The sequence below is a fragment of the Dendrobates tinctorius genome, unplaced genomic scaffold, assembly GCF_039654945.1.
Source record: "Dendrobates tinctorius isolate UK_male_01 unplaced genomic scaffold, ASM3965494v1 ptg000007l, whole genome shotgun sequence".
Taxonomy (NCBI): domain Eukaryota; kingdom Metazoa; phylum Chordata; class Amphibia; order Anura; family Dendrobatidae; genus Dendrobates; species Dendrobates tinctorius.
The window spans coordinates 8,255,642-8,282,403 of record NW_027361675.1 but is presented as its reverse complement, the minus strand read 5'-3'; the positions used below and the strand labels follow the sequence as shown (position 1 = coordinate 8,282,403).

Below are 26,762 nucleotides of genomic sequence, written 5' to 3'. Positions count from 1 at the left end.
AGTGCAAACGCACATAAAAAACGCATCATGCGCTTTTTATGCGTTTTCTTGGTTTTTGTGCATGGTTTTTACAAAAAAAGCATGCATTTTTTTGCACTGACGTGCGCATGTCAGCGCACCCACAGACTATAATGCGGTTTTGTGAGACAGGTCGGACGCACATAAAATGCAACAGGATGAATTTTGTGCGCCTCGGCGCACACTACAAAAAACCGCATGCGCATACAACGCGTACAAAAGCATGACTATGCGCACCCATGTTAAGTATAGGAAAAAAACACATGCGCAAAAAAATGCAAGAGTGAAACCAGCCTAATACAAGGAAGAAAAAACCCTGGCACGTGGCGAGTTGAGATACTATGGTTGGGAACCATCCTGATTTTGGACATCTTATCACAATTGTATGGCTTTTACGTTTTCTTGATCCATATAGTGTCAACTAAGTACCCTAACTTTTTTACATGTATTATTATTACCATAATTATTTACTTACTGCCGGGTATTTAATCGTTGTTTGTATTTAGGTCATGCTTGCACTTTGACTATATGATAGACAAATTGTATTAGACAGATATATTATAAAATAATTATTACAATGAATAATTGATCACAGCATTTGGTTTTATACTAGAGGTACAGTTACAGAGTTCCTGAGCCAGATAATTGTACTTAATGAAGTATTGCACGCTTAATAATATTTTACTTCTTGCTTTATTCTCACAAGGTAATTGTATAATCAATACACAATAAAAGTTTTCATACAAAAGCCTTAGTCAAACCAAGCAGTTCTGTGGAGAATAAATTGGATTCTTGCTACACAACTAGCTGCATGACTTCTCTTTCCTGCACTACAAGTGTGTTCCGGACTCTCTGGTCTGGTGAAGATCATACTGCCAAAAACATGAACGGTTTATTCATTGTCCTGTTACTTTGTGAGATCAAAACAAGAACAAAATTAATTTTGACATTATGGTATTTAATTACATAAATGTGGTTGCGTGGTGTTGCATTGCACATACTGTAATTAGCATCACTAGGATTATGTGGCTACCTGCAACCTACTGCCACCATGAGAAAAAAATCCAACGCTGAAATGAGCTGAAACACTTGTTGATGTTAGTGCAATGTGTAGGTGCTTATTCACACTGTGGCCATTAACAAACATAACCTAGAATAAAAACTAAATGAGAAAATGCCCTGGAATATGTTAAAATAGTACATGTAAATAACATAGGGTACTTAGTTGACACTGCTTTGATAAAAAAAAGCGTAAAAGCCACCCCACCGCTACAAGGTGTACTCACTCAGGATGGTCCTATCTCTAATCCATCCATCCTGAATGGGAACACCTTCTAAACCGTGGGATGGGTTTTACGCTTTTTTGATCAAAACAGTGTCGACTAAGTACCCTATTTTACTTACATGTACTATGTAGTATACTTACTACAGGGTATTTGTTCATTTTGTTTTTATAATGTGAGATTTTTGGTTTCATGTCAGAAGTCACCCATGACTTTGCTCTTGCAGACATCAATGCGAATTGCTTTACAACTTACACGCTACCTGTCTGTTATTTGGCCATTTTTTTTTCTTACAAATCCCTGCTCTAAAAATAGTTGCACAAATCCAAAGTACATACAAATCACGGAAATGTTGTGTGACCAGTGTCACTATGTAGCCTTATCCTATCATATACATTTTAGTAGGAGGCATTTATTTTATGCATCAACAAAATAATCACATACAAAAAAAGTTTATATGTCATAAAAAATATGATACACATTTTATCAATGTTGATATTCCGATATAATGCATTCTGTCTTTAAGAATTGTTATTGGTTCCTGTTGTCTGCTATGCCAAGATGATGAAAAAGCTGACAAGATTTGCTTTTTTTCCAGTAGCTGCCCAAGTACCCAGCCATGGCAAAAATACATGATATGCATCTAAATAAATAAGCACAGGATATACTCAACATAGTCACTAACTTAGATGAACTTTAGTACTGGTAGCCTTAATATTTCAGACCAGGCAAAAAATGCTTTAGCCTGTAAAAATATGGATGATGTTATATACTTCCTTGATTTCACTAAAGCCCTACACCGGCTCTGCCACAGCTATATCCTGATTGCATCCATCATTATCAATTTCATTGTTTGAGGATTTATGATCTTCTGAAATGATAATTGTCTTTTCACATTTGGATAGTTTGCGCTCATTGAGTTTACCATAGACAGAGTTTTTTGGTTTAGTTGTCTGCCCTTTGGAACGTATGTTCTCTTTACACTTCTTTCCAACAAGATATGCTGCTTCTATGAGATTCAGAAGAACACACACACCAGAACTAATAATCATAAAGAGGGTGAATATATTTTTCTCAGATGGCCTGGATATGAAGCAGTCCACAATGTTTGGACATGGAGGAAGAGTGCATTTTACTACTCGAGGAAGAAAGAAATTTTCATAGAGTCGATAAAACACATAGATGAAAGCAGAATCCACTATGGCTTTTACAAGAAGACTGATGAGATAGGTCCACCAAAGCCCACCTCTCTTTTTTCCAATGTCTTGGTAAAGTTTACCACTGTTCTCTCCCATCTTCTCCCTATGCTTCCTCTCTCGATTATCTCTATATGCCACATGCATTACAACAAGAAGAGAAGGACATGTAACCATGATGAGCTGTAAAGCCCAGAGGCGGATGTGTGAGACGGGAAAATATTGGTCATAGCAGACATTCCTACATCCAGGCTGTCGAGTATTGCAGTCGAAGTCTCTTTGGTCATCTCCCCAAACCCGACTGGCTGTTACTGCGTATACAAAGATCCTAAAGATAAAGACAATAGACAGCCAGATACGACCAAATTCAGTGGAGAATTTATTAACTCCTGTAAGTAGAGCTTCATATACTGCCCAGTTCATTTCTGCAATTCTGCGTTATCTGAAAAAGAAAAGATGATATATCAGCAATAAAAAGTTATATTTTATCGTTTACATCAATATTTCTTAAACTTTCTCCACTAATAATAATAACACTGGTCAACAGCATTTTTGGTGCCAAAGATATTTCATCGAATTTAGGGTATTTTTGGGGTGCTGATTCTGAATATGTCATCAGTTTTGCCAGATTGGCTCAAGTTTTTGAGATTTTTGGTATCTTATTTATAGCACTTGTTGGTAAATGCGACGCATCATCTCATTAATTTCTTTGGATTAGTACTTGAACTGAGCAGTTCTCAATATAGTTTTGTGTTAATTAGTGTTCTAAAAGTTTGTTCATAGCTTGATTTTTGCACTAACTTTATGTTGTTGTCTGTTTTCCAGTGAAAAGCATGAACTCATCATGAAGAAGTTGTCTTAACGATCCAGACTCATTCTGTTACATTTGTGGTGAATATACACTGCCAAAACATAGAAGAAACATAACACACTTCGTAAAAAAAGTGTACTTTGCCTATTTTGGGGTTATGCTTGGGGACCAAGACAAGTTTTGGGCACCACACATAGTGTGCAAAGCATGTATCGAATTATTACGAAAATGGAGCAAAGGACAAAGAAAAAGCTTCAAATTTGGTGTTCCAATGGTGTGGAGAGAGCCAAAAAATCATCATGATGACTGTTATTTCTGTGCAGTGCAAGTGCAAGGATTCAATAAGCATAAGAAACGAAAATGGGAGTAACATGGAATCTGCAAGAAGGCCTGTCCCTCATTGTGAAGATGTGCCTGTACCTGTGTTTACCATAAATAACAGTCATCATGATGATTTTTTGGCTCTCTCCACACCATTGGAACACCAAATTTGAAGCTTTTTCTTTGTCCTTTGCTCCATTTTCGTAATAATTCGATACATGCTTTGCACACTATGTGTGGTGCCCAAAACTTGTCTTGGTCCCCAAGCATAACCCCAAAATAGGCAAAATACACTTTTTTTACGAAGTGTGTTATGTTTCTTCTATGTTTTGGCAGTGTATATTCACCACAAATGTAACAGAATGAGTCTGGATCGTTAAGACAACTTCTTCATGATGAGTTCATGCTTTTCACTGGAAAACAGACAACAACATAAAGTTAGTGCAAAAATCAAGCTATGAACAAACTTTTAGAACACTAATTAACACAAAACTATATTGAGAACTGCTCAGTTCAAGTACTAATCCAAAGAAATTAATGAGATGATGCGTCGCATTTACCAACAAGTGCTATAAATAAGATACCAAAAATCTCAAAAACTTGAGCCAATCTGGCAAAACTGATGACATATTCAGAATCAGCACCCCAAAAATACCCCAAATTCATTAAAATATTTTGGACACCAGAAAAAAAAATTTTTTTCGTTGACCTGTGTAATTTTATTTGCATAATTCCAATATATTTTGCAGCAATATACAATTGAGCTGGGACATGTACAAACAATAAAGACAGTACAAAGTAACACATAGTTTGTTACAGGAGTAGGGGCCCTGACTGCAAGCCTACAATCTACAAAGGAGATGGTAGGGTGGGGGACACAATAGGTAAAAAGTTCTTATTATGAGTGGTATAGCCATCATTACAATAACTAAGGCATTTCAAATAACCTGCATGATCCAGTCATCAGCCAGTATCTCTATAAGTACCATTACCAAGTGCTACTAGGTGCGTCGAGAATATGCACGAGGGATCAAATTCTGAGGAAAGCTTAGAAAGAGGGAACAGAGAAGAGTTAGATTAATGAAGTGAGTTGATAGGCTTGTCTAAAGAGATGTGCTTTTAAAGCCCACTTAGGGGCTAGGTATTAGTCGGATTATAGGGAAGGTGACCTGACGGACGGACAGACTTGTCAGAATAGAGAAAGGAAGGTTTGCACAGTTTAGACAGGTGTCAGTTACTACAGTGGGGAAACAGCTAAGAAAGTGTAGTGGACGTGCAGTACCTTGGGTTGACCATTAGAGGGCAGGGAGGAGTGTGAGCAAAGGACTTGACATCAGCTTAGGGCTTAGGAAACCGTTGGTCATGGGGGGCGGAGTTACAGGGAAACGGGAATTATATAAATTTGACAGGAGGGTTCCAGAAAGTTCCAGTCCCCAGAGGGAGCTCCAGTGACAGAAGGACTACAACAGTTTGTGCATTGTGAGGAAAACCGAACAAGGGGGACTGAGGAGAGAGAAAGTCAGGGGGGTGGTCCTGACACCAGAGTACCGCAGTATAGACGAGGCACTGAGGTAACGCATACCGTATTGAGAGAGAGACGACTGTTCAGTAAAAGTGCTGTTGGTTTACGGGCCTAAGGTGGCCACAGTGACGGATCTGACAGGAGCGTCGAAGAGTGAAGAGGGGACGGTGCGTAAATGTACGTCCCCGGTGTAAAGTATGGTGTGCGGGAAGCGGCCTGGAAATGGGGGGCCGATAAGTGAAGTGAAGCAAAGTGAATTGAAGTGCGGTGTACTCCGGAGGCCGTCAGGTGGACGGCAAGAGAATAAACTTGGACCTGTTGTACCCGAAACTTGCCTCATCGTGTGTCTGTACATCACTGCGTGGTATATCGAGGGACCACCCCCCAGCTCGGCCCACCAACCCTACACTTGTCATAGTCGGCAGGATCGCCGCCGCTAATACGTCATCTTCTGCAGCAGGCCTGCCCTAAAGAATGGAGAAAGACTTGGACTACGCTGCTTGGATTACAAACACCTGTGGATTACAAATTACCCACCTGTGGATTACAAATTGGGACAGCAATATGTACCAGGAGGCCGATGCTCCCACATACTGGACCCTGACAAGTGGGTGGGAAGGCCTGCAGATGCCCCACCCAGCAGAGGGAGTGGCACAGAGGAAAAGTTTGGCTGCGGCTGTCTGGCACCATTTGAGTGCTGCTCATCGGACGAGATGCGATGCTGTGGATGTCAGGGCATCGGGCGCCTGGAGTGGCGGTGGCGCCGGGAGGTCGAGTCATGCCAGGAAACGTTCCCCTCAGGGCCACGGGCAGGCAGCTGGATGGTGAGTGAAGGAGCCTGTGCGGAACCACCAGGAGCGGCCACCTAAGTTACCAGCAGAGAGCCTCCCTGCGGAGCCCCTGAGCCTGGAGGCTAGCCTCTCCAGAAGGCAGGATGAAGAGCGGAGACTGCGAGAGGAGCCGCGTGATGAGGAGATGGAGGCCACGGCGCTGGGGAAGGTGAGAGTTCCCCCGGCCCCGACAGTGGCTCCGCAGGCGGCCTCTACCATTCGGCCACAGCGCGCGGCATCCCGTGTCCCCGAGAGCCCGGCCAAGGAGGGCCCTACCATATACGCGGAACTGAGCAGGGTCTCTGCTCCTGGTTCTGAACCACTCCACCTGGTGGCGCCACGCCCGGTGTCGCCGGTGCGGAGTCTGACCGTACGTGACACTGTTGCATCCCCTCTGCCGCTAGCGACTGCATCTTCAAAGGTGGCTGCTGCCCCGGCTCTGGATGAAATTTCAGGTGCGGCATACCCTGCGGCCATGGCTGCTATGCCGGCACTGGAATCGACTGCGGCCTGTGTAACAGGCCCTGTGGCCCAATTTCCTAAGAGCACGGCCGCTCCCATCTGCCTCCCGGCCCCAACGGCTGCTGGGCCACTAACATCATTAGCCGCCTCTGCCCCGCTCCCTTCTTTGGCGGAGTCCTGCTCACCAGACTCCCGAGCCTGTAGTGTGCCCTCTGTTTGGGTCGCAGAGGTTGTAAGGAAGAAAAAGGCCCGGGAGCGGGAGATATGGAACCAGCTCCACGCAGGGGGAGAGGCTGGAATGGCGGCTAAGAGGTCTAAGGGACGGCTGGTGTATACGAACATTGCCAAAGGTTATGGGTTTATACAGGATCTAGCTACCGGCCAGAAGGTCTATATTAATGTGGCCTCTATTCGTCACGGCCAGGCTCTACAAGAGGGGGACTTGGTGTCGTACTACAAAGAGTACTGTCCCTGCGGCTACTACGCAGTAGCTGTGATTGCTGAGCCAGAAGAACATGAGCCCCCATAAAGAGGACTGTTGCGGACACTCCCTACATCCTGGGAGCTCCACGGCTGAAGTTTAATATAGAAGTTTGGGGTTTTTTTTCTTTTTGGTATTAAGCCTGGCAAAGCGGGGATGTCAAGAAGAGAGAGTGTCCATGTCCAAGGAAGGGGGGGGGGGAGAACATGTGATGTTTTTATTGTTATATGTTGGTTTTAAAAGCAAAGGAAAATGAAAAAATATATAAAAAATGGGGAATTTGTGATATTATAAAGTTGTTTTGTTGTATAATATGCACAAGAAAAATGCAACAGGTCCGGGTAAGGGAAGGTCTGTGTGACCAAAGGGAAGTGTGAGATCCGACAGGGGTCTATGTGTAGAGAAGGTCTGGGAGACCGAGACGCCGACCATGACATGTAACTGAAAGAAAGGCAAAAGAGGTGGAAGATGTGAGAAAGACAGCCATCCTAGGTCAGGTCCCCGACACCACGGACACGCCTGAAGGAGGAAGGTGGACGCCGACAATGATCTGGTAGGTGTGAGGCCTCGATCATGGCGTACCGGACAGTGGAAGGTAACAGAAGGGGAGAGTAGGGGAAGGTACATGCCATAGAGAGAAAATGGGTGTACCTAGCCCAATTTGAAAGACGTTGTCATGTGGCGTGCACGCTGGTGAGTAGCAGTAGGCTGCTCAGAGCATGGTGCTCCCAGTATGGTTCGGCCCCTGCAGGTAGTGGGTTTGGCCCAATAACTGGTCCGACAACAGAGTGTAGGTGAAGCTTCAGAACGACGAAGGCAGGGATTACGATTGTCGAGGACGAGAGTAGACAAAGGAAGGGGGAGTGTAAGGAAGGTGATCTGATGGAAGGACAGACTTGTCAGAATAGAGAAAGGAAGGTTTGCACAGTTTAGACAGGTGTCAGTTACTACAGTGGGTAATCAACTAAGAAAGTGTAGTGGACGTGCAGTACCTTGGGTTGACCATTAGAGGGCAGGGAGGAGTGTGAGCAAAGGACTTGACATCAGCTTAGGAAACCGTTGGTCATGGGGGCAGAGTTACAGGGAACCGGGAATTATATAAATTTGACAGGAGGGTTCCAGAAAGTTCCAGTCCCCAGAGGGAGCTCCAGGGACAGGAGGACTATGACAGTTTGTGCACTGTGAGGAAAACCGAACAAGGGGGACTGAGGAGAGAGAAAGTCAGGGGGGGTGGTCCTGACACCAGAGTACCGTAGTATAGATGAGGCACTGAGGTAACGCATACCATATTGAGAGAGAGAGATGAATGTTCAGTAAAAGTGAGGTTGGTTTACGGGACTAAGGCGGCCACAGTGACGGATCTGACAGGAGCGTCGAAGAGTGAAGAGGGGACGGTGCGTAAATGTACGTCCCCGGTGTAAAGTACGGTGTGCGGGAAGCGGCCCTGGAAACGGGGGGCCGATAAGAGAAGTGAAGCAAAGTGAATTGAAGTGCGGTGTACTCCAGAGGCCGTCAGGTGGACGGCAAGAGAATAAACTTGGACCAGTTGAACCCGAAACTTGCCTCATCGTGTGTCTGTACGTCACTGCGCGGTATATCAAGGGACCACCCCCCAAGCTCGGCCCACCAACCCTACAGGATCATCCGAGGAAGTGCATTCCAGAATACTGGAGCAGCATAAGAGAAGTCTTGAAGATGGAAGCAGGAGGTTTAGATTATGAAGGATGTTAGTTTCTATGTGTTGCAGAATGGAGGGCATGGGCAGGGTGAAAAACAGATGAGAGAAGAGATGTAAGGTGATGCAGAACTGTGGAGAACTTTGTGAATGAGAAAGATAAGATGTGAGAATGGGCAACTATTGCAATGACTGGCATAAGTTGGAGGCACCGATGTAAATAAGTAATGCAGTACATCTGAAAAAGAAACATGTTTGTTTGAATATATGGCATAGCTTTCTTGTCTCCTCCCCTGACAAACAGCCATGTTAAACTGCCTGCAACTAGAAACATTTTGCACATATACCCTCCAACACAGGTGCTCTCCCTAAGAATATGAATATATAGGAAGCATCTGCTAAGATCTAGGCCTAATTTATTTCTTAAACAATTAATCACCTAACCAGAAACCAGAGCCGGCAATGCTATGCAAGATAAGCACCCTTGCTGGATGGAAAAGACAATAAAACATCAAGTGATTGAGAAAACTTTGAACATTTAAGAATAGACACAACAACAATTAGTATATACCAAACCTGAAATCTTGCAATATTAAGGGAGATGTTCACATTTGACAGATGTTGCACACGCATGTCAGTGAGTATATACTAAACACTGTAGCCTCATGGGACAGAATATAATGTTACCAAGGTCTCCCCACCTGTTGTTTAAGTCTAGGGAAAATGAATATAACTCAATTTACTGTATATCTATCACATTAACTTTTTTTTTTACAATGGCTAACTTTATTTTTTTACAGTTTTGCTTTTTCCTTTCTCTTTTTCAAGAGCCATATTTTTGGTGGGACTTGTAATATTTGAAAAGGTGGGGAGGGGGATTCTTGAATTTTTATTTTCAACTTTTTTTAAAAACACTTTTCTATTTTTACACACTTTTACATCTGTTACAACAAGAGGATCAATTAGCAGAACCCTGATCAGTAGTTTGTGACCGCTGGACAGGAGCCCTGTGTAATTTTCTATCTGCCTCTTCTGATTTATTTACCTGGTTCAATGTCATTGTTACATCATGATGCACACATACTTTGTGACAAGTGTAATAATGTAAAGAGGTGCAAGAAGAGGTGCCTCCAGAAAAATGTTGTATTCTAAAAAATTGTCTTATTTCCGCCAGATCACTGAGTATATGGCTACATGAACTAGCATCAACTCATAGACCAACATAGTAAATGCCTGGAGTTGGTGATAACACTTAAACCTTTGTAAACTTGCGTGACGCCACAATCTATATTACTTTGTATACTTTATTATCCAGTTGATTATTATGTGTAAATCAATGAAACTTATTTTTAGTTGACAATATCAATACTACTGTTTGAAGACTGATTTCATACTGTGCCAACCTAGTTAAAATTCTGCCACTATTTTTTGCATAAACGCCTAACTTACCGTGGGACTCACTGATTTCTAAGTTGCAGCTAAAAGTTTTACGCTAACAAAAATTTTGTTTTTAATAAAGATTTGTGCTTCTGTGTTTATAGTGAAAATATGCATTCCTTGTAGATTAATTTGAATGTGGATCCATTAATTGCAAAAAATTGCAAAGTAATTTATTGCCGTGAAAATTTACTTGCCGATAAAAAGCCCATTTCCATTAAATTTCAGCCTTGCCACAAAATAACCTGCTTACATCATTTCAGTGATCATTTGATTAGCTCAGGAGAAGGTGTTATCTAGGACAAGGCAGCTGCTATCAATCTGTCATGTGGATTGAATTCTAACCAGCGATATGACGCGGTCAGGATCGCTGGTACATCGCTAAGTGGTCGCTAGTGAGCTGCCACACAGGCAGATCTCACCAGCGACATAGCAGGGGTCGGGGGTCGCTACTTACCTGTCACACTAGGCGATCCTGACGTCCTCCCACCCGGCTCCACGCTCGTCTCTCCACAGGAAGCGCTGCAGGAAGCTGACGACGAGAGACAGTCCAGCCTGTTCTCGCGCAATCAGCGATAACCAGCGGGGGAGCCGGTCGTAGGTAAGTATCACACACAGCGATATCGCTAGCAATATCGCTATAACGTCACAAGTTATAGCGATATTGCTAGAGATATCGCTTAGCGTGACAGGCCCTTTAGTGCAGACTAGTCTCTTTAACTTCTTCACCCCAAGCCTGTTTTCTTTTTTTGGACCAGGCCAAATTTTACAATTCTAACCAGCATCAATTTATGAGATAATAACTCTGGAACGCTTCAACATATCCCAGTGATTCTGAGATAATTTTTTGTGACACATTGTACTTCATGTTAGTGGTAAATTTTGATCTACATGAGTTGTTCTTTTTATGAATATATTGAAATGTTGACAATAAATGTGAAAATTTAGCAATTTTAAAATTTTAATTATTTATGTCTTTAAACTGGATAGTTTTACCACAAAAATAGATAATAAATAACATTTACCACATGTTTACTTTGCATCAGCATCAATTTTTTAAACTTTTTTTGTTAGGAAGTTAGAAGGGGTTAAAAGTTAATCAGCAATTTCTAATTTTTCAAACAAAAAATTTACAAAACCATTTTTTTTTAGGAATCGCATCACATTTGAAGTGACTTAAAGGGGCCTATGTAACAGAAAATACCCCAAAGTGACATCGCTTTAAAAACTGCACCCCTCAAAGTGCTCGAAAACACATTCAAGAAGTTTATTAACCATGTAAATGCTTCACATTAATTAAAAAAGTGTGGATGGAAAAAATAAAAAAAAAATTCCCTCAAAAATGTTGCTTTAGCCTAAAATTTTGCATTTTCACAAGGGTACCTGGAGAAAATAGACTAGTAAGTTTACTGTGCAATTTCTCCTAAGTATACCAAAATCCAATATGTGGTGGAAAACTACTGTTTGGGCGCAGGCCAGGGCTTGGAAAGAAAGGAGTGCCAAATGAATTCTGGAGCTCAATTTTGGCTGGAATAGATTGAAGATGCCATGTCACATCTGAAGAGCCCATAAAATGCCAAAACAGCAGAAACTCCTACAAGTGGCGGCATTTTGGAACCTACACCTCTTGAGAAATTCATCTAGAAGTGTATGTTAGGGCTGGCGGAATGCACCAAATAATATAAAGATGGTAATAAGGTGCGTTCGCAGCCCTGAGTCCACCGTGCAGAGATGTTAACTGCTGCTCGGTAAAGGCAGACACAAAATGGCGGTATTGCACGGGACACACGTGGGTTAAACGCCACCCGGTGTGTAGTTGCGATAAGCTCTGTTACTTCACAGAGCACAAATACCATGCCCTGTTAACAGCGCACACTTATATTGAAGTTTGTAAAACAAATATATATAGAAAATACTTTATTGTCACAACTAGACGTACAATTAAAAACACTTTAAAAACATACCATGTGAGCCACATCCTATCCCACAAAAATTATACCACCAAGAAAACACTGCTGTTATATAGCAAACAATATATATATGCATAGAATAGATGACAAACAATGACATCAAGGAATAAACACCTGTAGCTATGCAATAATTATGACGAAGCTGCATCACAGTGATACGCATGGAGCTTCTTCCCCACTACCTTCTCCTCTCCTTACTACCCGTTCCTTCCCTTTATGGGTCACCTTAATGGGAGTTTATTTTCCTCCAAGGACCTGGATGTTCCATCTGGTAGCGATCCTTATAATAATTTGTGGCTTCTCATGTGGCATGGCTCTATATTCCTTTCTTATGATCATACAGATATTGTCTAATTCTAGATATTTCCTCCCTGCCATTCTATTTAACACCGCATTTTTAGGATTGCTTTTATAATAGGGATGATGGGTGTTTCGGAGTTAATCCACCAGTACTTTATTGCACAGTGTTCAGATTAGTGAGGCATTAATGGGGACGCCCATTTGCCTGTGTTTTGTTTATACACTTTATGCTGCCTCCTAATTAGGATTTCAGCACACTGGTCTTCTAATTATTGCATAGCTACATGTGTTTATTCCTTGATGTCATTGTTTGTCATCTATTCTATGCATATATATATTGTTATATAACTGCAGTGTTTTCTTGGTGGTATAATTTTTGTGGGATAGGATGTGGCTCACACGTTGTATGTTTTTAAAGTGTTTTTAATTGTACGTCTAGTTGTGACAATAAAGTATTTTCTATACATATTTTTTTGACAAACTTCAATATAAGTGTGCGCAGTTTTTTATGTATTGGTCTGTTTCCTCTGGTTTGATACATATTATTTCCATGCATTCTGCAGCCCCTATTGCTTATTTTGTGTGCTTATAAAGTGGTGCATCCAGGTGCCCTGTTTTTCGTCTTACCCTGTTAACAGTCACATGGCACAGCTGAATCAGCACTAGTGTGTTCGGTCTCAAGACTCAGCACCAAGGACGCAGGGTAAGAGCCTCTCTAGACCTACTAAGTGCACGGCGTCACACTGGCGATGCCACTACTTACCACTGTCTCTTAGGCTAGTTTCACACTTGCTTTTTTTTGCAGCGCGTTTTTCCCGCAAAAAAACGCATTGAAAAAACGCATACAAAAGCATACAACTGCTGCGTTTTTTTTCAAGCATTTTTATGAGCATGCATGAAAAAAATGCAGCGTTTTTATGCGTTTGTATGCGTTTTTAGTGCGTTTTTACCGCGTTTGTGTTTTTTCCCAACATTAGGTGGCCCCTCACACTAACCCAAACCATGACTTTACTAACCCTAACCCTGACCCTAACCCTAACCCTGACCCTAACCCTAACCCTAACCCTGACCCTAACCCTTAACCAAACCATACTTAACCCTAACCCAAACCCTAAACCCTAACTAACCCTAACCCTGACCCTAACCCTGACCCTAACCCTAACCCTAACCCTAACCCTGACCCTAACCCTAACCCTAACCCTGACCCTAACCCTTAACCAAACCATACATAACCCTAACCCTAACCCTGACCCTAACCCTTAACCAAACCATACTTAACCCTAACCCTGACCCTAACCCCAACCCTAACCCTGACCCTGACCCTAACCCTAACCCTAAACCCCTTTAACTAACCCTAACTCTAACCCAAACCCCTAAATTCCATGGTTAACAAAAAAAAACGCATGTGCAAAAAAACGCATACATAAGCATGCCAATGCGCACATATGCGCACCCATAGGCTATAATGGCCATTTTTAGCGCAAAACGTGCGCATACGTGCGCATGCGCTTTTTTGCAGGGCCAAAAAATGCAACATGCTGCGTCTGGAAAATACCAACGCACACCCCAAAAAACGCAGCGCATGAAAATCGCATACGTGCGCATGCCAGCGCGCAGGTATGCGCACCCATGTTAAATATAGGGGAAAAAACGCATGCGCACGTATGCGTTTTTTTCCAGCGCAAAAAAACGCAAATGTGAAACCAGCCTAACTCCTATCTCCATAAACACATATACAGCAAGAAGGTAGGGGATAATTAGGAGCTTGCACCAGAGACATTCACACACTTCACATGTTTGGCATGGCCGTGCGATCTGAGCTGCTTGAGGACCTGAGCATGTGACCTCTGACCACCAATGAGCGATCCTCTCACGGGCATGCTCAGATGGAGAAAAGCAGGACTTAGTCCCAGGGGCGTCTGCTCACCGCTGACTAATGCAGAATGCTATAGCTGAACCTGGGGCAGCAGCAATCAAATGCATAGCATTAACCTGAGCAAGACGCTGGGACCGACGTCTCTGCTGAGCAGGATCCTCTGCAGCTGAAAAAGAATGGGAGACCGCAGAGGACATGGCTTGAGGTTCCCCCTGTGCAGCGACGGGATCTCAACAGTGTAGTGAGCATTTTTAACTCTCAAGCAATTCAAAGAATTGTATAACATTAGGCTGAGTAAATGGAAAATGTTGCTTTGGCCAAAAGTTTTTAATTTTCAAAAGGAATAATAGGAGAATATGAAGCGTACAATTAGTTTGCTTCTTCTGAGTATGCCGATAGCCCATATGTGGTCAAAACCTACTTTTGAATTACAGTGCACAGCTCAGAAAAAAGGACCATATTGGAGACCAGATTTTACTGAAATGGTTTGATGTTGCCATGTTACATTGGCAGAGTCCCTGAGGTACCAGAACCTCTATATAAGTGATCCCATTTTACAAAATACACCCACGAATGAATCAATCTGGGGGTGAAGTGAGCATGTTGACACCATATGTGCTCCTGAGTGTGCCAATCGGGAATTACTTTTCATGAAAGCAGTGCCCTATGATAGTTCAGATTTTTTTGTTAAGCTTTTGCGGGTGCTATGTCCCACTAGAAGAACATCTGAATTGCCAGAAAAGCAGAATCTCCCATAAGTGACCCCATTTTACAAACTACAAAACGTTTTGTTTTAGCCCCCGATTTTACATTTTCACATGGAAAAATGGGTAAAAATGGCACCAAAGTTTGTCACACAATTTCTGGTGAATGTGACAACACCCCATATGTGGCTATACAGTACTGATTAGCCACATGGAGGGACTCAAGAGGGACAGAGCTTATTTGACTTTTGAAGAGCAAATTTTTGCAGAATAGCTTGCGGATTCCATATACAGAGTCCCTAAGTGCCAGAAGAGCAAATTCCCCCTGAAGGGAGCCCATTTTGGAAATTACACCCCTCTAGGAATTTATCTACATGTGTGGGTGTTTCCTGGAAACAAGCAGCAGTGGATGCTGCTAAGTAAAAATTGCAAATTTGCCATAGTAGTGCCAAGTAAGTTGTTGTGTCCAGTATATTGTAACGCCCATATATTATGTGCAGCTCATACTTCTAAAGACATGCACCCATAAATTAACTTGGCTCTCCTTTCTACAGAAATGCCAAACATGTGGACGCTAAATGTGGTTTAAGCACATTTTAGCTGTCTGTGTGACACTGACAAAACATCATTTAGACCATTCTCATGTCTCAGTCTACTTGCCATGACTACCATTGCAGCTCACAAATAAGTTGCAGGGATGCCAATCGGGTGTGAGAAGGAGTCCCCTTGTCTCTCTCCTAGCCTACTAAATGCTGCAATCGATATTGATTGCAACATTTAGAGGGTTAAACAGTTGGGGTGGTGTGGGCACCACCCCTGGCTGTGACAGCTAGAGCCCAGGTATAGCTGAAGATGTGCCCAAGCACAGCTCCTGTGTCGCCATGATGTAACTGTAAGTTCTTGGTTGGGAACCCCTTTCCGACCATGACATATAGCTACGTCAAATGACATAAAGGGGTTAAAATGGGGGCTGGCTCTTGAAATCATTGTGTTTTTCTGTTAACTATGGTTAATTACAAAGAGACATATGCAGTCATCATTAGTTTGCATCTCAAGGACATTGCTGCTTGTAAGATTGCCCCTAAATAAACCAATTATTGGACCATCAATAACTTCAAAGAGAATAATAATAAATAATAATAAATTTTATTTCTATAGCGCTGACATATTCCGCAGCACTTTACATTTCAGAGGGGACTTGTACAGACAATATACATTACAGCATAACAATAATCACATAGATCATAACAGATACCAAGAGGAATGAGGACTGTTGTGAGTTCATTTTCCCCTTCGTCACTGGGGTCTGGTGAACTCCCTAGTCTGGTAAAGGAAGGTAATGAGCCTGATTATCAGGCACCTGAGTCTAATGAGGATGACTGGCTGAGTGGAGTCACGGACTGGATATAAGGCTGCCGACGCCCTTCTGCCCTGCGGGTGATTTCTCTGTGGACTTCTAGGAGACCAGTCTGATTCCTGCTCCTCTAAAGCTAAGTTTCTGTTTTGCCTGTTAGCTTTTTGTTTTGCTTTTTGTTTTCCTTGCTTTTCAGTATTCTGCCATTCCCTGCTGGGGTGAGCTGAATCTCCTTTTGCCTGTAGCTCTGTCTTCAGTATATTCCTGAGTACTGACATAGCTTTTTTGAAGCCTAGCATCTTCAGGGCCTTTTTCACTGTCAGTCTGTTGGCTCTTATTTTCTTAGGGTTTTTTCACGGATTGCAGACAGCAGCCTTCCTGTCCTTTTCTATTTAGTTAGCTTGGGCCCCTCTTTGCTCAGTCTATCTTTCTGTCTGTGTTAGTATTTTCATCTTGCTTCACCGTCATTATATGTTGGGGGCTGCCTATTGCTTTGGGGTCTGCTCTGGGGCAGTTTAGATTTCCCCTTTCTTTCTTTAGGCCTATTTAATTCTCCGGCTGTGATCGAGGGGTCTAGGGCATCGTAGGAACCCCCCACGGCTACTGCTAGTTGTGTTGATAGGTTCAGGGGTCTGCAATCCGATAGCTGCCAACTTCTCTGGTTTTCTGGACTTAGCTAGCAATTCTGTTTTTGCCTCCTATGGTGACTCAATCATAACAGAGGGCCCTGCTCGCAAGCTTACAATCTATGAGGAAAAAAGGGGAGACACGAAAGGTGGGTGGTAACAGTTGCCCCAATTGTATGGACCAGCCATAATGTTAAGTGTGTAACAGTACGGATGCAGAGGGCTAAAGGATGCATAAAGCATGTGGGAACATGATGCGGGGAACTTGGTTATGGTAAAAAAACTTATGGCTGTGCCACACAGGGATAGATTAGGTTAATATGTTGAGGCGATAGGCCAGTCTGAATAAATGCGTTTTCAGGGCACGCTTAAAATTGTGAGGATTGGGGACTAATCGTATTGACCTGGGAAGTGCATTCCAAAGAATTGGTGCAGCACGTGTATAGTCTTGAAGACGGGAGTGGGAGGTTCTGATTATTGAGGATGCTAACCTCAGGTCATCAGCAGAACGGAGGGCGCAGGTAGGATGGTATACTGAAACAAGGGATGAGATGTAGGGTGGTGCTGAGCCATGGAGGGCTTTGTGGGTGAGGGTAATAAGTTTGTACTGGATTCTGGAGTGGATGGGTAGCCAGTGTAATGACTGGCACAAGGTAGAGGCTTCGGTGTAACGATTGGCGAGGAATATGATCCTGGCAGCTGCATTCAAGACAGATTGGAGGGGGGAGAGTTTGGTAAGAGGGAGACTGATTAGAAGGGAGTTACAATAGTCGAGACGAGAATGAATAAAAGAAACAGTAAGAGTCTTTGCAGAGTCAAAAGTAAGAAAAGGTCGAATTCTAGAAATGTTTTTGAGGTGCAGATAACAAGAGCGAGCCAGTGATCGAATGTGGGGGACAAAGGAAAGCTCAGAGTCAAGTATGACCCCAAGACAGCGGGCATGTTGCTGGGGACTAATAGTAGAACCACACACGGAAATGGCAATGTCGGGTATAGGTACATTAGTAGCGGGAGGAAACACAAGGAGTTCAGTCTTTGACAGGTTCAGTTTCAGATATAGTGAGTACATGATGTTAGATACAGCATTTAGACAATTGCCGGTGTTTTCTAGAAAGGCTGGCGTGATGTCAGGAGAAGAAGCGTATAATTGGGTGTCGTCAGCATAGAGATGGTACTGGAAACCAAATCTACTGATTGTTTGACCAATAGGGGCAGTATACAAAGAGAAGAGGAGGGGGCCTAGGACTGATCCTTGAGGAACCCCAACAGTAAGGGGAAGATGAGAGGAGGAGGAGCCAGCAAAAGATACAGTAAAGGAGCGGTCAGAGAGATAGGCGGAGAACCAGGAGAAAACGGTGTCCTTGAGGCCAATGGAACGGAGCATAGTGAGGTGGAGCTGATGATCCACAGTGTCGAATGCTGCAGAGAGATCCAAGAGAATTAGCATTAGAATTTGATTTAGCTGTTAGTAGATCATTAGAGACTTTAGTGAGGGCAGTTTCAGTAGAATGTAAAGAGCGGAAACCGGATTGGAGAGGGTCGAGAAGAGAGTTTTCTGAGAGATAGCGGATAAGACGGGAGTGGACCAGGCATTCCAGGAGTTTAGAGATGAAGGGAAGATTAGAAACAGGTCTATAGTTAGCGGCACAGTTTTGGTCAAGGGATGGTTTTTTAAGTAGTGGATGTATGATGGCATGCTTAAATGAGGAGGGAAAGATACCAGAAGAGAGAGAGAGGTTAAATATTTTAGTTAGGTGAGGGATGACAGCAGGGGAAAGGGTCTGGAGTAGATGTGACGGAAATGGGTCACTGGTGCAAGTGGTTGGGCGAGAAGATGCAAGGAGCCTGCTTACTTCTTCTTCTGTGACTGGTTCAAAGTCAGAGAGTGAGCTAGATGCAGTGGGGGAGGGAGGACAGTGCATGGTATGAGGTGATTGGGAGATAATTTCCTGTCGGATCTGGTCAATTTTTTCTTTGAAGTAATTCCCTTGATCGTCAGCTCGAAGCTCCGTGGTAGGGGCCTGCACTCTTGGGTTGAGTAGAGAATGAAAAGTGTCAAAGAGACGTTTAGGGTTATTGGACAGTGAGGTGATGAGGGTGTTGAAATAGGTTTGTTTTGAGAGGTGAAGGGCAGTGTTGTATGTTCGAAGCATAAACTTATAATGGATAAAATCTTCGGGTAGGTTGGATTTTCTCCACAGACGTTCGGCACACCTGGAGCACCGCTGCAGGAAACGTGTTTGCAGGGTGTGCCAGGGTTGTCGCCATCTGTGTTGTGGTGTTCTATGTATAGGAAGAGCAAATTCATCCAGGGCACTTTGAAGTGTTTCATTGTAATGAAAGGTTTAATTGCTTTGAAGATGGATTCAGGCCATTCAATAAGGTCCAGCAAGTGCTAGGACAGTCTCCTAAAGGGAATTTAGCTCAGTGGTCAGTTCAATACCAGTGCAGACCTTGCTCAAGAATGGCAGCAGGCTGGTGTGAATGTATCTGCACGCACAGTGTGGCCTTGTGTCAATAGAGGCATCAAAGAAACCCATTTTCTCCAAGAAAAAGATCAAGGACAGACTGAAATTTGGCAGGAAGTACAGGGATTGAACTGCAGAGGACAGTGTAAAAGTTATTTTCTCTGAAGCTCCCATCAGAGTATTTGGGATATCAGGAACATTGACTGCCTGGAGAAGAAAAGGTGAGTGCTACCTTGAGTCCTGCAACATGCCAACAGTAAAGCATCCTAAGACCATTCAAATGTGGTGCTGCTCTTGATGCAAAGAAGTGGACTCACTCACAAATTTGCCTAAGAACACTTCCATGAATAATGAATGGAATCTAAACAATTTCATTACCATTACCATGTGGGTTGTGAAGGTAAAAAAAAAATGCAATTTCACTATTTTTCCTTGTTTATACGACACTCAAATTGCTATAAAAAATGAAAAAAGTACTAGGTATATATTATTTGTGTAGGTTATTACGATAATATCAGTCATTTTTTGTGTTTCACTGTATTAAAAAATATAAAAAAGTTTTGGAATAAAAGATTTCAGTTGCCATTTTTATATATATATATATATATATATATATATATATATATATATATATACAGCTCTGGCAAAAATTAAGAGACCACTGCACAGTTTTATAAAACTCAGCTTCTCTACATGTCTGACAGCCATTCTATTTCAGTGTCTGTTGAATTCAAACCAGAGTACACCTCATTCTACTTAATGTGCTTCTGATTAGGTGATCACGTGAATCAAATCTTATTTAAGGAAGGAAAGTATAAAAAACCCTGCTGTGGTGTTCACAAGCCTTAAGTAATATGACAAGCTGGATGGCAAAACAAGTGCTAGTAATATCCCAAAAGTAATAGGAATGAAAAAATAACTTTTACCATGCCAAAGGAGTTGAAAAGAAAAGTCTTGAGTGAGGAAAAGAAGGGCTCAATTCTGGCTTTACAAGCCGAGGGATGCAGTGAGCATCATGTTGCCTCCATCCTTAAAATTTCTAAGATGGCAGTTCATTCCGACAAGATCAAGCAGCAGACATTGGGGACAACAAAGCTACTGACCACCAGAGTGTGAAAACGACTCCACTGACCAGGATGACCGTCATCTTATTCGAATGTCACTCAGTAACCGCAGGATGACATCAAGTGACCTACAAACGGAATGGCAAATGGCAGCTGGGGTGAAGTGCACGGCAAGAACAGTTCGTAACAGGCTCCCAGAGGCAGGGCTCAAGTCATGTAAAGCTGGAAAAAAGCCTTTCATCAATGAGAAGCAAAGAAGAGCCAGGCTGAACTTTGTCAAAGACCAAAAGGATTGTACCATAGATGACTGGAGTTAGGTAATTTTCCCTGATGAGTCTAATTTTCAGCTTTGCCCAACACTTAGTCATCTAATAGTTAGATGGAGAACTGGAGAGGTGTACAAGCCACAGTGTCTTGCACCCACTGTGTAATTTGATGGAGGATCGGTGATGGTCTGGGGATGTTTCAGCAAGGCTGGAATTGGGCATGTTAATCTTTGCTAAAGACGTATGAATCAAGCCGCATACAAGGTTATCCTGTAAAAACAGTTGATTCCTTCTGCTCAGGCAATGTTCCCCAACTCTGAGGACTGTTTTTTCCAGCAGGACAATGCCTCCTGCCACACAGCTAGGTCAATCATTGTGTGGATGAAGGACCACCACATCAAATCCCTGTCATGATCAGCCAAATCTCCAGACCTGAATCCCATTGAAAACTTCTGGAATGCAATTAAGAGGAAGATGGATAGTCACAAGCCATCAGACAAAGAACTGCTTAAATTTTTGTACCAGGCGTGTCATAAGGTCACCCAAAAGCAGTGTGAAAGGGTCCCATTACATTTAGGTATGCACCAGCGATCCCGACAACGATATGACCTGGTCAGGATCGCTGGTGCATCGCTAATTGGTCGCTAGTGAGATGCCAAACAGGCAGATCTCACCAGCGACGCAGCAGCGATAAGCGATCTGTCGGCGCTGTTACCTTTCAGACCGCAGCGATGATGACGACTTCCGCCTGCGTCCATGCATCGCTAGTCGGTGCCAGCGGGACGCCAATGACAAAAAAAATGGCTCAGGACATTCGAGCACGATCAGCGATATCCAGCGGGGGGGGGGCGGTCGCAGGTACGTGTCACACAAAGCGAGATCGCTAACGATATCACTGTTGCATCACAAGATCAGTGATGCTTTATTGACATCGCTAGCAATCTCGCTATGTGTGAAAGGCCTTAAAGACTGGTGGAAAGCATGCCAAGATGCATGAAAGCTGTGATTAAAAATCATGGTTATTCCACAAAATATTGATTTCTGAACTCTTCCTGAGTTAAAACATCAGTATTGTTGTTTCTAAATGATTATGAGCTTGTTTTCTCAGCATTATTTGAGGTCTGCAAGCACTGCATTTTCTTGTTATTTTGACCATTTCTCATTTTCTGAAAATAAATACAAAATTTAGTGCTTGGAAATTCGAAGACATGTTGTCAGTAGTTTATAGAATAAAAGAGCAATTTACATTTTACTCAAAAATATACCTATAAAGAGAAAAATCAGACAAACTGAAAATTTTGCAGTGGTCTCTTAATTTTTGCCAGAGCTGTATATATATATATATATATATATATATATATATATATTATTTTTTTTTTTTCTTTTCTTTCAATGAAGCTGTTTGAGGGCTTGCTGGAGCTCTATGTCTTATTGGTGCAAGATGACAAAAATAAAATTCTGTAAGTTTTATTTTTTATTGAATTTACTGTGGGGGATAAGTAATTTTATATTTTAAAAGATTAGAGTTTTATAGAAAATGCAACATAAAACATGCTTATTTTATACTTTAAGTATGGAAAAGGAGGGGTGATTTGAATATTTTCTCTCTTTTAAACAACACTTTTTTAAGTCCTTCAAGGAGACTTGAACTAGTGATTGCTTCATTGCTTGTAGAATACAGTGCAACTGCACTGCCTTCAGGAAGGTTTCATAGAATCACCAACATGGCAGACATGGAGACTTAAGGTACTGTCACACTTAGCGATGTACCAGCGATCCCGACCAGCGTTATGATGCGGTCAGGATCGCTGGTACATCGCTAAGTGGTCGCTAGTGAGCTACCACACAGGCAGATCTCACCAGCGACATCGCTGGGGACAGGGATCGCTACTTACCTGTCACACTAGGCGATCCTGCGTCCTCCCGCCCGGCTCCACGCATCGCTCCTCGTCACAGCAGGAAGCGCCGCAGGAAGCAGATGACGAGAAACAGTCCAGCCTGTTCTCGCGCGATCAGCGATAATCAGCGGGGGAGCCGGTCGTAGGTAAGTATCAGACACAGCGATATCGCTAGCAATATCACTATAACATCACAAGTTATTGCTAGCGATATCGCTTAGTGTGACATGCCCTTTAACCTGACTGCCATGACAACACCATAGTCACCCCACAATCGTGTCTTGGAGGGCAATGGGTGATGGAACAGATGATAGTGACAGTGGAGTTTATTCTTATTACTAAAGGAATGCTTATCAGTGCTAATTGTAGTAGTAGTAGTATTGGCTTGTAAGTTTTTCTTGATGGTGAACTTTTGTTTAAAATATGAAACCCATGCATTTAAGTGGTTACAAGCAGAAATCGGAGCTACTCTGTTTGCTGCTGTTAGAGGCAGGTCCTGGCTGTATTGCACAGCTGGCACCTGCCGTATTGGAAGTGTGTTCAACGCCTAAGTCCACTGTCTACACCTGCACTTGTCATGTGATATACATGACATATATATATATGTCACATGTCAGGAATAAGTTACTGGTTAGATACCTGTAGTTGGCACAAAAGAGACAAGAGGTAATTTGCAAAATTTGTTTCAAGGTGCAATGCCTAAAAATGTCTAAGAGTATATTTGAATTGGGAGCCAAGAGAAGAGCATGATGACAAATAGGTTTTCTGTCTTCCTTTGCACTGGATTTTAGCACGTGATGACATAGTTGATGGTAAAATGTCAATGCGTGGTTTAAAAAAAATGTGACCAAAATACTGTATGAGTAACGTGACAGAAATTTGACACAGTTCTCTACCATATTATTAAAGTGGTTGACCTGCAAATATTTCTGCTTCTTGCATAGCTCTATCATAATCCACAGCGCTTTATAGAAGTGCTAATCACTCACTGTCCCTAGTGGGGCTTACAATGAGAAGTTCCGACTAACAAACCTACATTAATATGGGGATACTAGAACCCAAGATCCCAGAGGTGCAAAGCAACAGTGCACTGAGCCACCATGCATGATATAAACATATGATAAATGGAAGTCTGCCATTACCAATTATGAGAACAGGGGTCCCATAAGCCCAGTTTGAATCAAGCCGTGGTCATACATAAGCACTACTGCTTTATATTTCGTCTATAGGACTGACGGTGATAGTCGAGTACAGTGTATTAACCCTATTAGATAGCAAAACCGATTACTGATATGCAGTGAAAGTTATATTTTCATACTCTTAGAGTTAAGCAAATATTCTTTTTTATAAGTGTTATGGGTTTGGGAAATTTTAATTTAACAGTTTTACGTGCAGCATAAAATAAAAATGTCATAGCACGCTACAATACTTTCCCTATTTTAACAACGATTACAATTATTTTAATATATATGTAATGTTTCGTTCTGCAGGATCCATAAAAAAACAAGATTAATGACTTTGTACGTAAAGCATATACAAATGTATCAGGACATCACAGGAAAAACTATCTTGTTCACGGCATTTGTTCCTTTATAGTGAAACCCTGTGTCTTACTCGGATACATAAAACTGCTTACATGTACCATGCCCGAATATACTGTATAGAAAAGACCACCAAGGGTCCAAAACTTACCCTCCAGGCAATCAGTTGGGGGTTTCAGTTTGTAGTTACTGCTTTTTGTCACGCTTCATTGTTCAAGTTGTCAGCCATGTCTTCTCTATGTTTAATACTAACACTAATAGCATACCTGGGTGTGTCCTACAGCTCGAGGTGGAGTAGAGATTCAGGAATAAGTTTGGTCTGTCAAACATTGTAACATCCTCATTCCAGGTTACACACATGTACAGTGAAAATATACAGAAATCACACCAATAAAATAACACATAAACACAATGTTGCAAATAAACCAGTAAATGCAGCTTTTTTTTAATAAAATCTCAAAGCTAAGTTTGGTTTAAACTAAAGAAACATTTTTGTCACAAATAACCTTTAGCTGCATTTTTCTGCTTTTTTTTTTCATCAAAAGTTATTTAAAAATATGTAGTAAAATCCGAGAAGCTCTACACTCACGGTTTTGGCTTGTAGTATTTTGAGATCAGTGGCATTTAATTACAATGTCTCTCACATCATCTAGGAATGTTGCATTTTTTGGACTTTCCTTTGAACATAGAAAGCCTCATTAAAAATATGCTACATTTTGATTTAGGCCAGGGTCACACTACCGTAGAATACGGACGAGCGCTATGCGAGAAAACATTGCATAGCACTCGGACCAGTATTAATCTATGGGGCAGCTCACATCACCTTTTTTTTTCTCAGGCATATTAGACGTGCATGTAAAATCGCAGCATGCTGCGATTGTCCACGTATATCGTCTGAGACCCTCCAATGCAAGCCTATGGGTGTGAGAACAACTCGGACACCACACGGACGATTCATCTAGCTTGGGACAAATATGCACACATTTTCCTCATTGCAGCCCATTGAGTCATTTAATTCAATGGGGAAAATCCGTGAGAAATGTAAAGCCATACAGATGTCATATGGATACATAGGTGTGAGAAAATCACATCATCTCATTGCAAACGCATTACACACGGATGACCATAAGAACACTTGTGCAGCTCTCGGCAGGGAGACTCGGACCGATTTTCCATTCGTTTAGTGTGACCCCGGCCTTAGAATGTTAATCTGATTTCCCTTACTGATCTCAGAAGCACCACAAATAGAGACATGCACCATATTGGAGGCTGATAAGAAAAATTTAAAGTTTAATGGACACCTAAACACTAAACTGCTTCAAACTTCACCTCCTTTGGGTATTTTAAACTTTTATTAGCAGACTGACTAAGAACATTAAGGTCACATGCACACATTGAGTATTTGGGGAATTTTGAAATAAGTATTTGTAAGCCAAAACTAGGAGAGGGTGAAAAAATGCAGAAGTGGTGCACGTGTATTATACTTTTCCTCTGATTGTTCTGCTCCTGGTTTTGACTTACAAATACTGATGCAAAACTACTCACCAAATATTCGTGTGCACGTGGCCTATAAGGAGGAAGACCATGATTTGTTCTCTTGCAGACATTTAACTTAGGTGGTTTCTGTAAATGGCTCAAACTAGTAGCCCTTAAAGGATATCACAACACAGTGGTAATTCCCACAGAGGGACAGGTTAGCCTGGGTCTGATGCATAAGATTAACCTGAGTGAACTACATTCCAAAGAAGGTGGATAATGCAGCAACCTGTTCTTGAGAGGAGGAAGAGCTAGTGACCTTCTCAGGTCTTTTATTAATAGGATACCTACTATGGTATTTATCGGACATGAGACAGTCCCATGGACATTAGTAATACAATATTAACTTCCTGAGGAAACTGACAATTTGGCTTCATGGAGGCAACAGACTCTCCCAAGCTCCTCATGAATATGGAAAACCACATTCTACTAAACAATATCAAATTATAGCTTTCTGAGATATAGCCCTCCTATACTTTACCTATTAAAGGAAAAATACCATGGGATTGACATCCCATCTACTACTAGCAGACTATTTTCCATGTACTTATAAGGTGTAAAATGCTGGGAGCCATTCCTCACTTCTAAGAGTTGTTGGAAGATACAGTAACTTGGCATAGTGCTCTCTCTCTCTGGAATCATACAACGTCTTTTCTGGATGCTTAACTATCTGAGATGTTTCTTGCTTGATTATGATTGATTATGTGTGAACATATAATCCCTTAAAATATTTTTAATAAATTCTAAAAAACACCATTACCCTGTGTAACAGACAATAACAAAAGCTAATGTATCAGATACACGATTCACCTTAAATCAGACCATGTATAGAACCATATCAATAGTTGCTTTTATATTAGAACTAGCTGAAGAGCCCGGCGCTGCCCAGGCATAGTAACTAACTATGGTTACTTATAACAAATTATAATGATTATATCTATATATATAATGCTGAGTGCATTGCCCCACCCACTCCATATAGCCCCATTCACTATAATATCCCACATCATCCCGTCAGTCAGAGCTACCGGACTCCTACCCCTAATATCCCACATTGTCCCGTCAGCCAGGGCCACCGGACTACTACCCCTATTATCCCACATCATCCCGTAACAGCCGCTGG

General features: G+C 42.1%; 1 protein-coding gene across 1 annotated transcript; it reads right to left on the bottom strand.

Moving 5' to 3' along the window:
* Window positions 1-692: 692 nt before the first annotated feature.
* Window positions 693-24,361, bottom strand: LOC141086142 (gap junction beta-5 protein-like). Its single transcript, XM_073571925.1, has 2 exons — window positions 24,255-24,361; window positions 693-2,939 (listed from the first exon to the last, which is right to left on the bottom strand). Exon 2 carries the CDS (start codon window positions 2,918-2,920, stop codon window positions 2,096-2,098), a length of 825 nt encoding a protein of 274 aa, XP_073428026.1. The 5' UTR covers window positions 2,921-2,939; window positions 24,255-24,361; the 3' UTR covers window positions 693-2,095.
* Window positions 24,362-26,762: the final 2,401 nt, after the last annotated feature.

What these genes read in the sequence shown, in the direction of transcription:
- LOC141086142 (XM_073571925.1), bottom strand. Translation starts at nt 2,920, where the DNA reads ATGAACTGGGCAGTATATGAAGCTCTACTTACAGGAGTTAATAAATTC.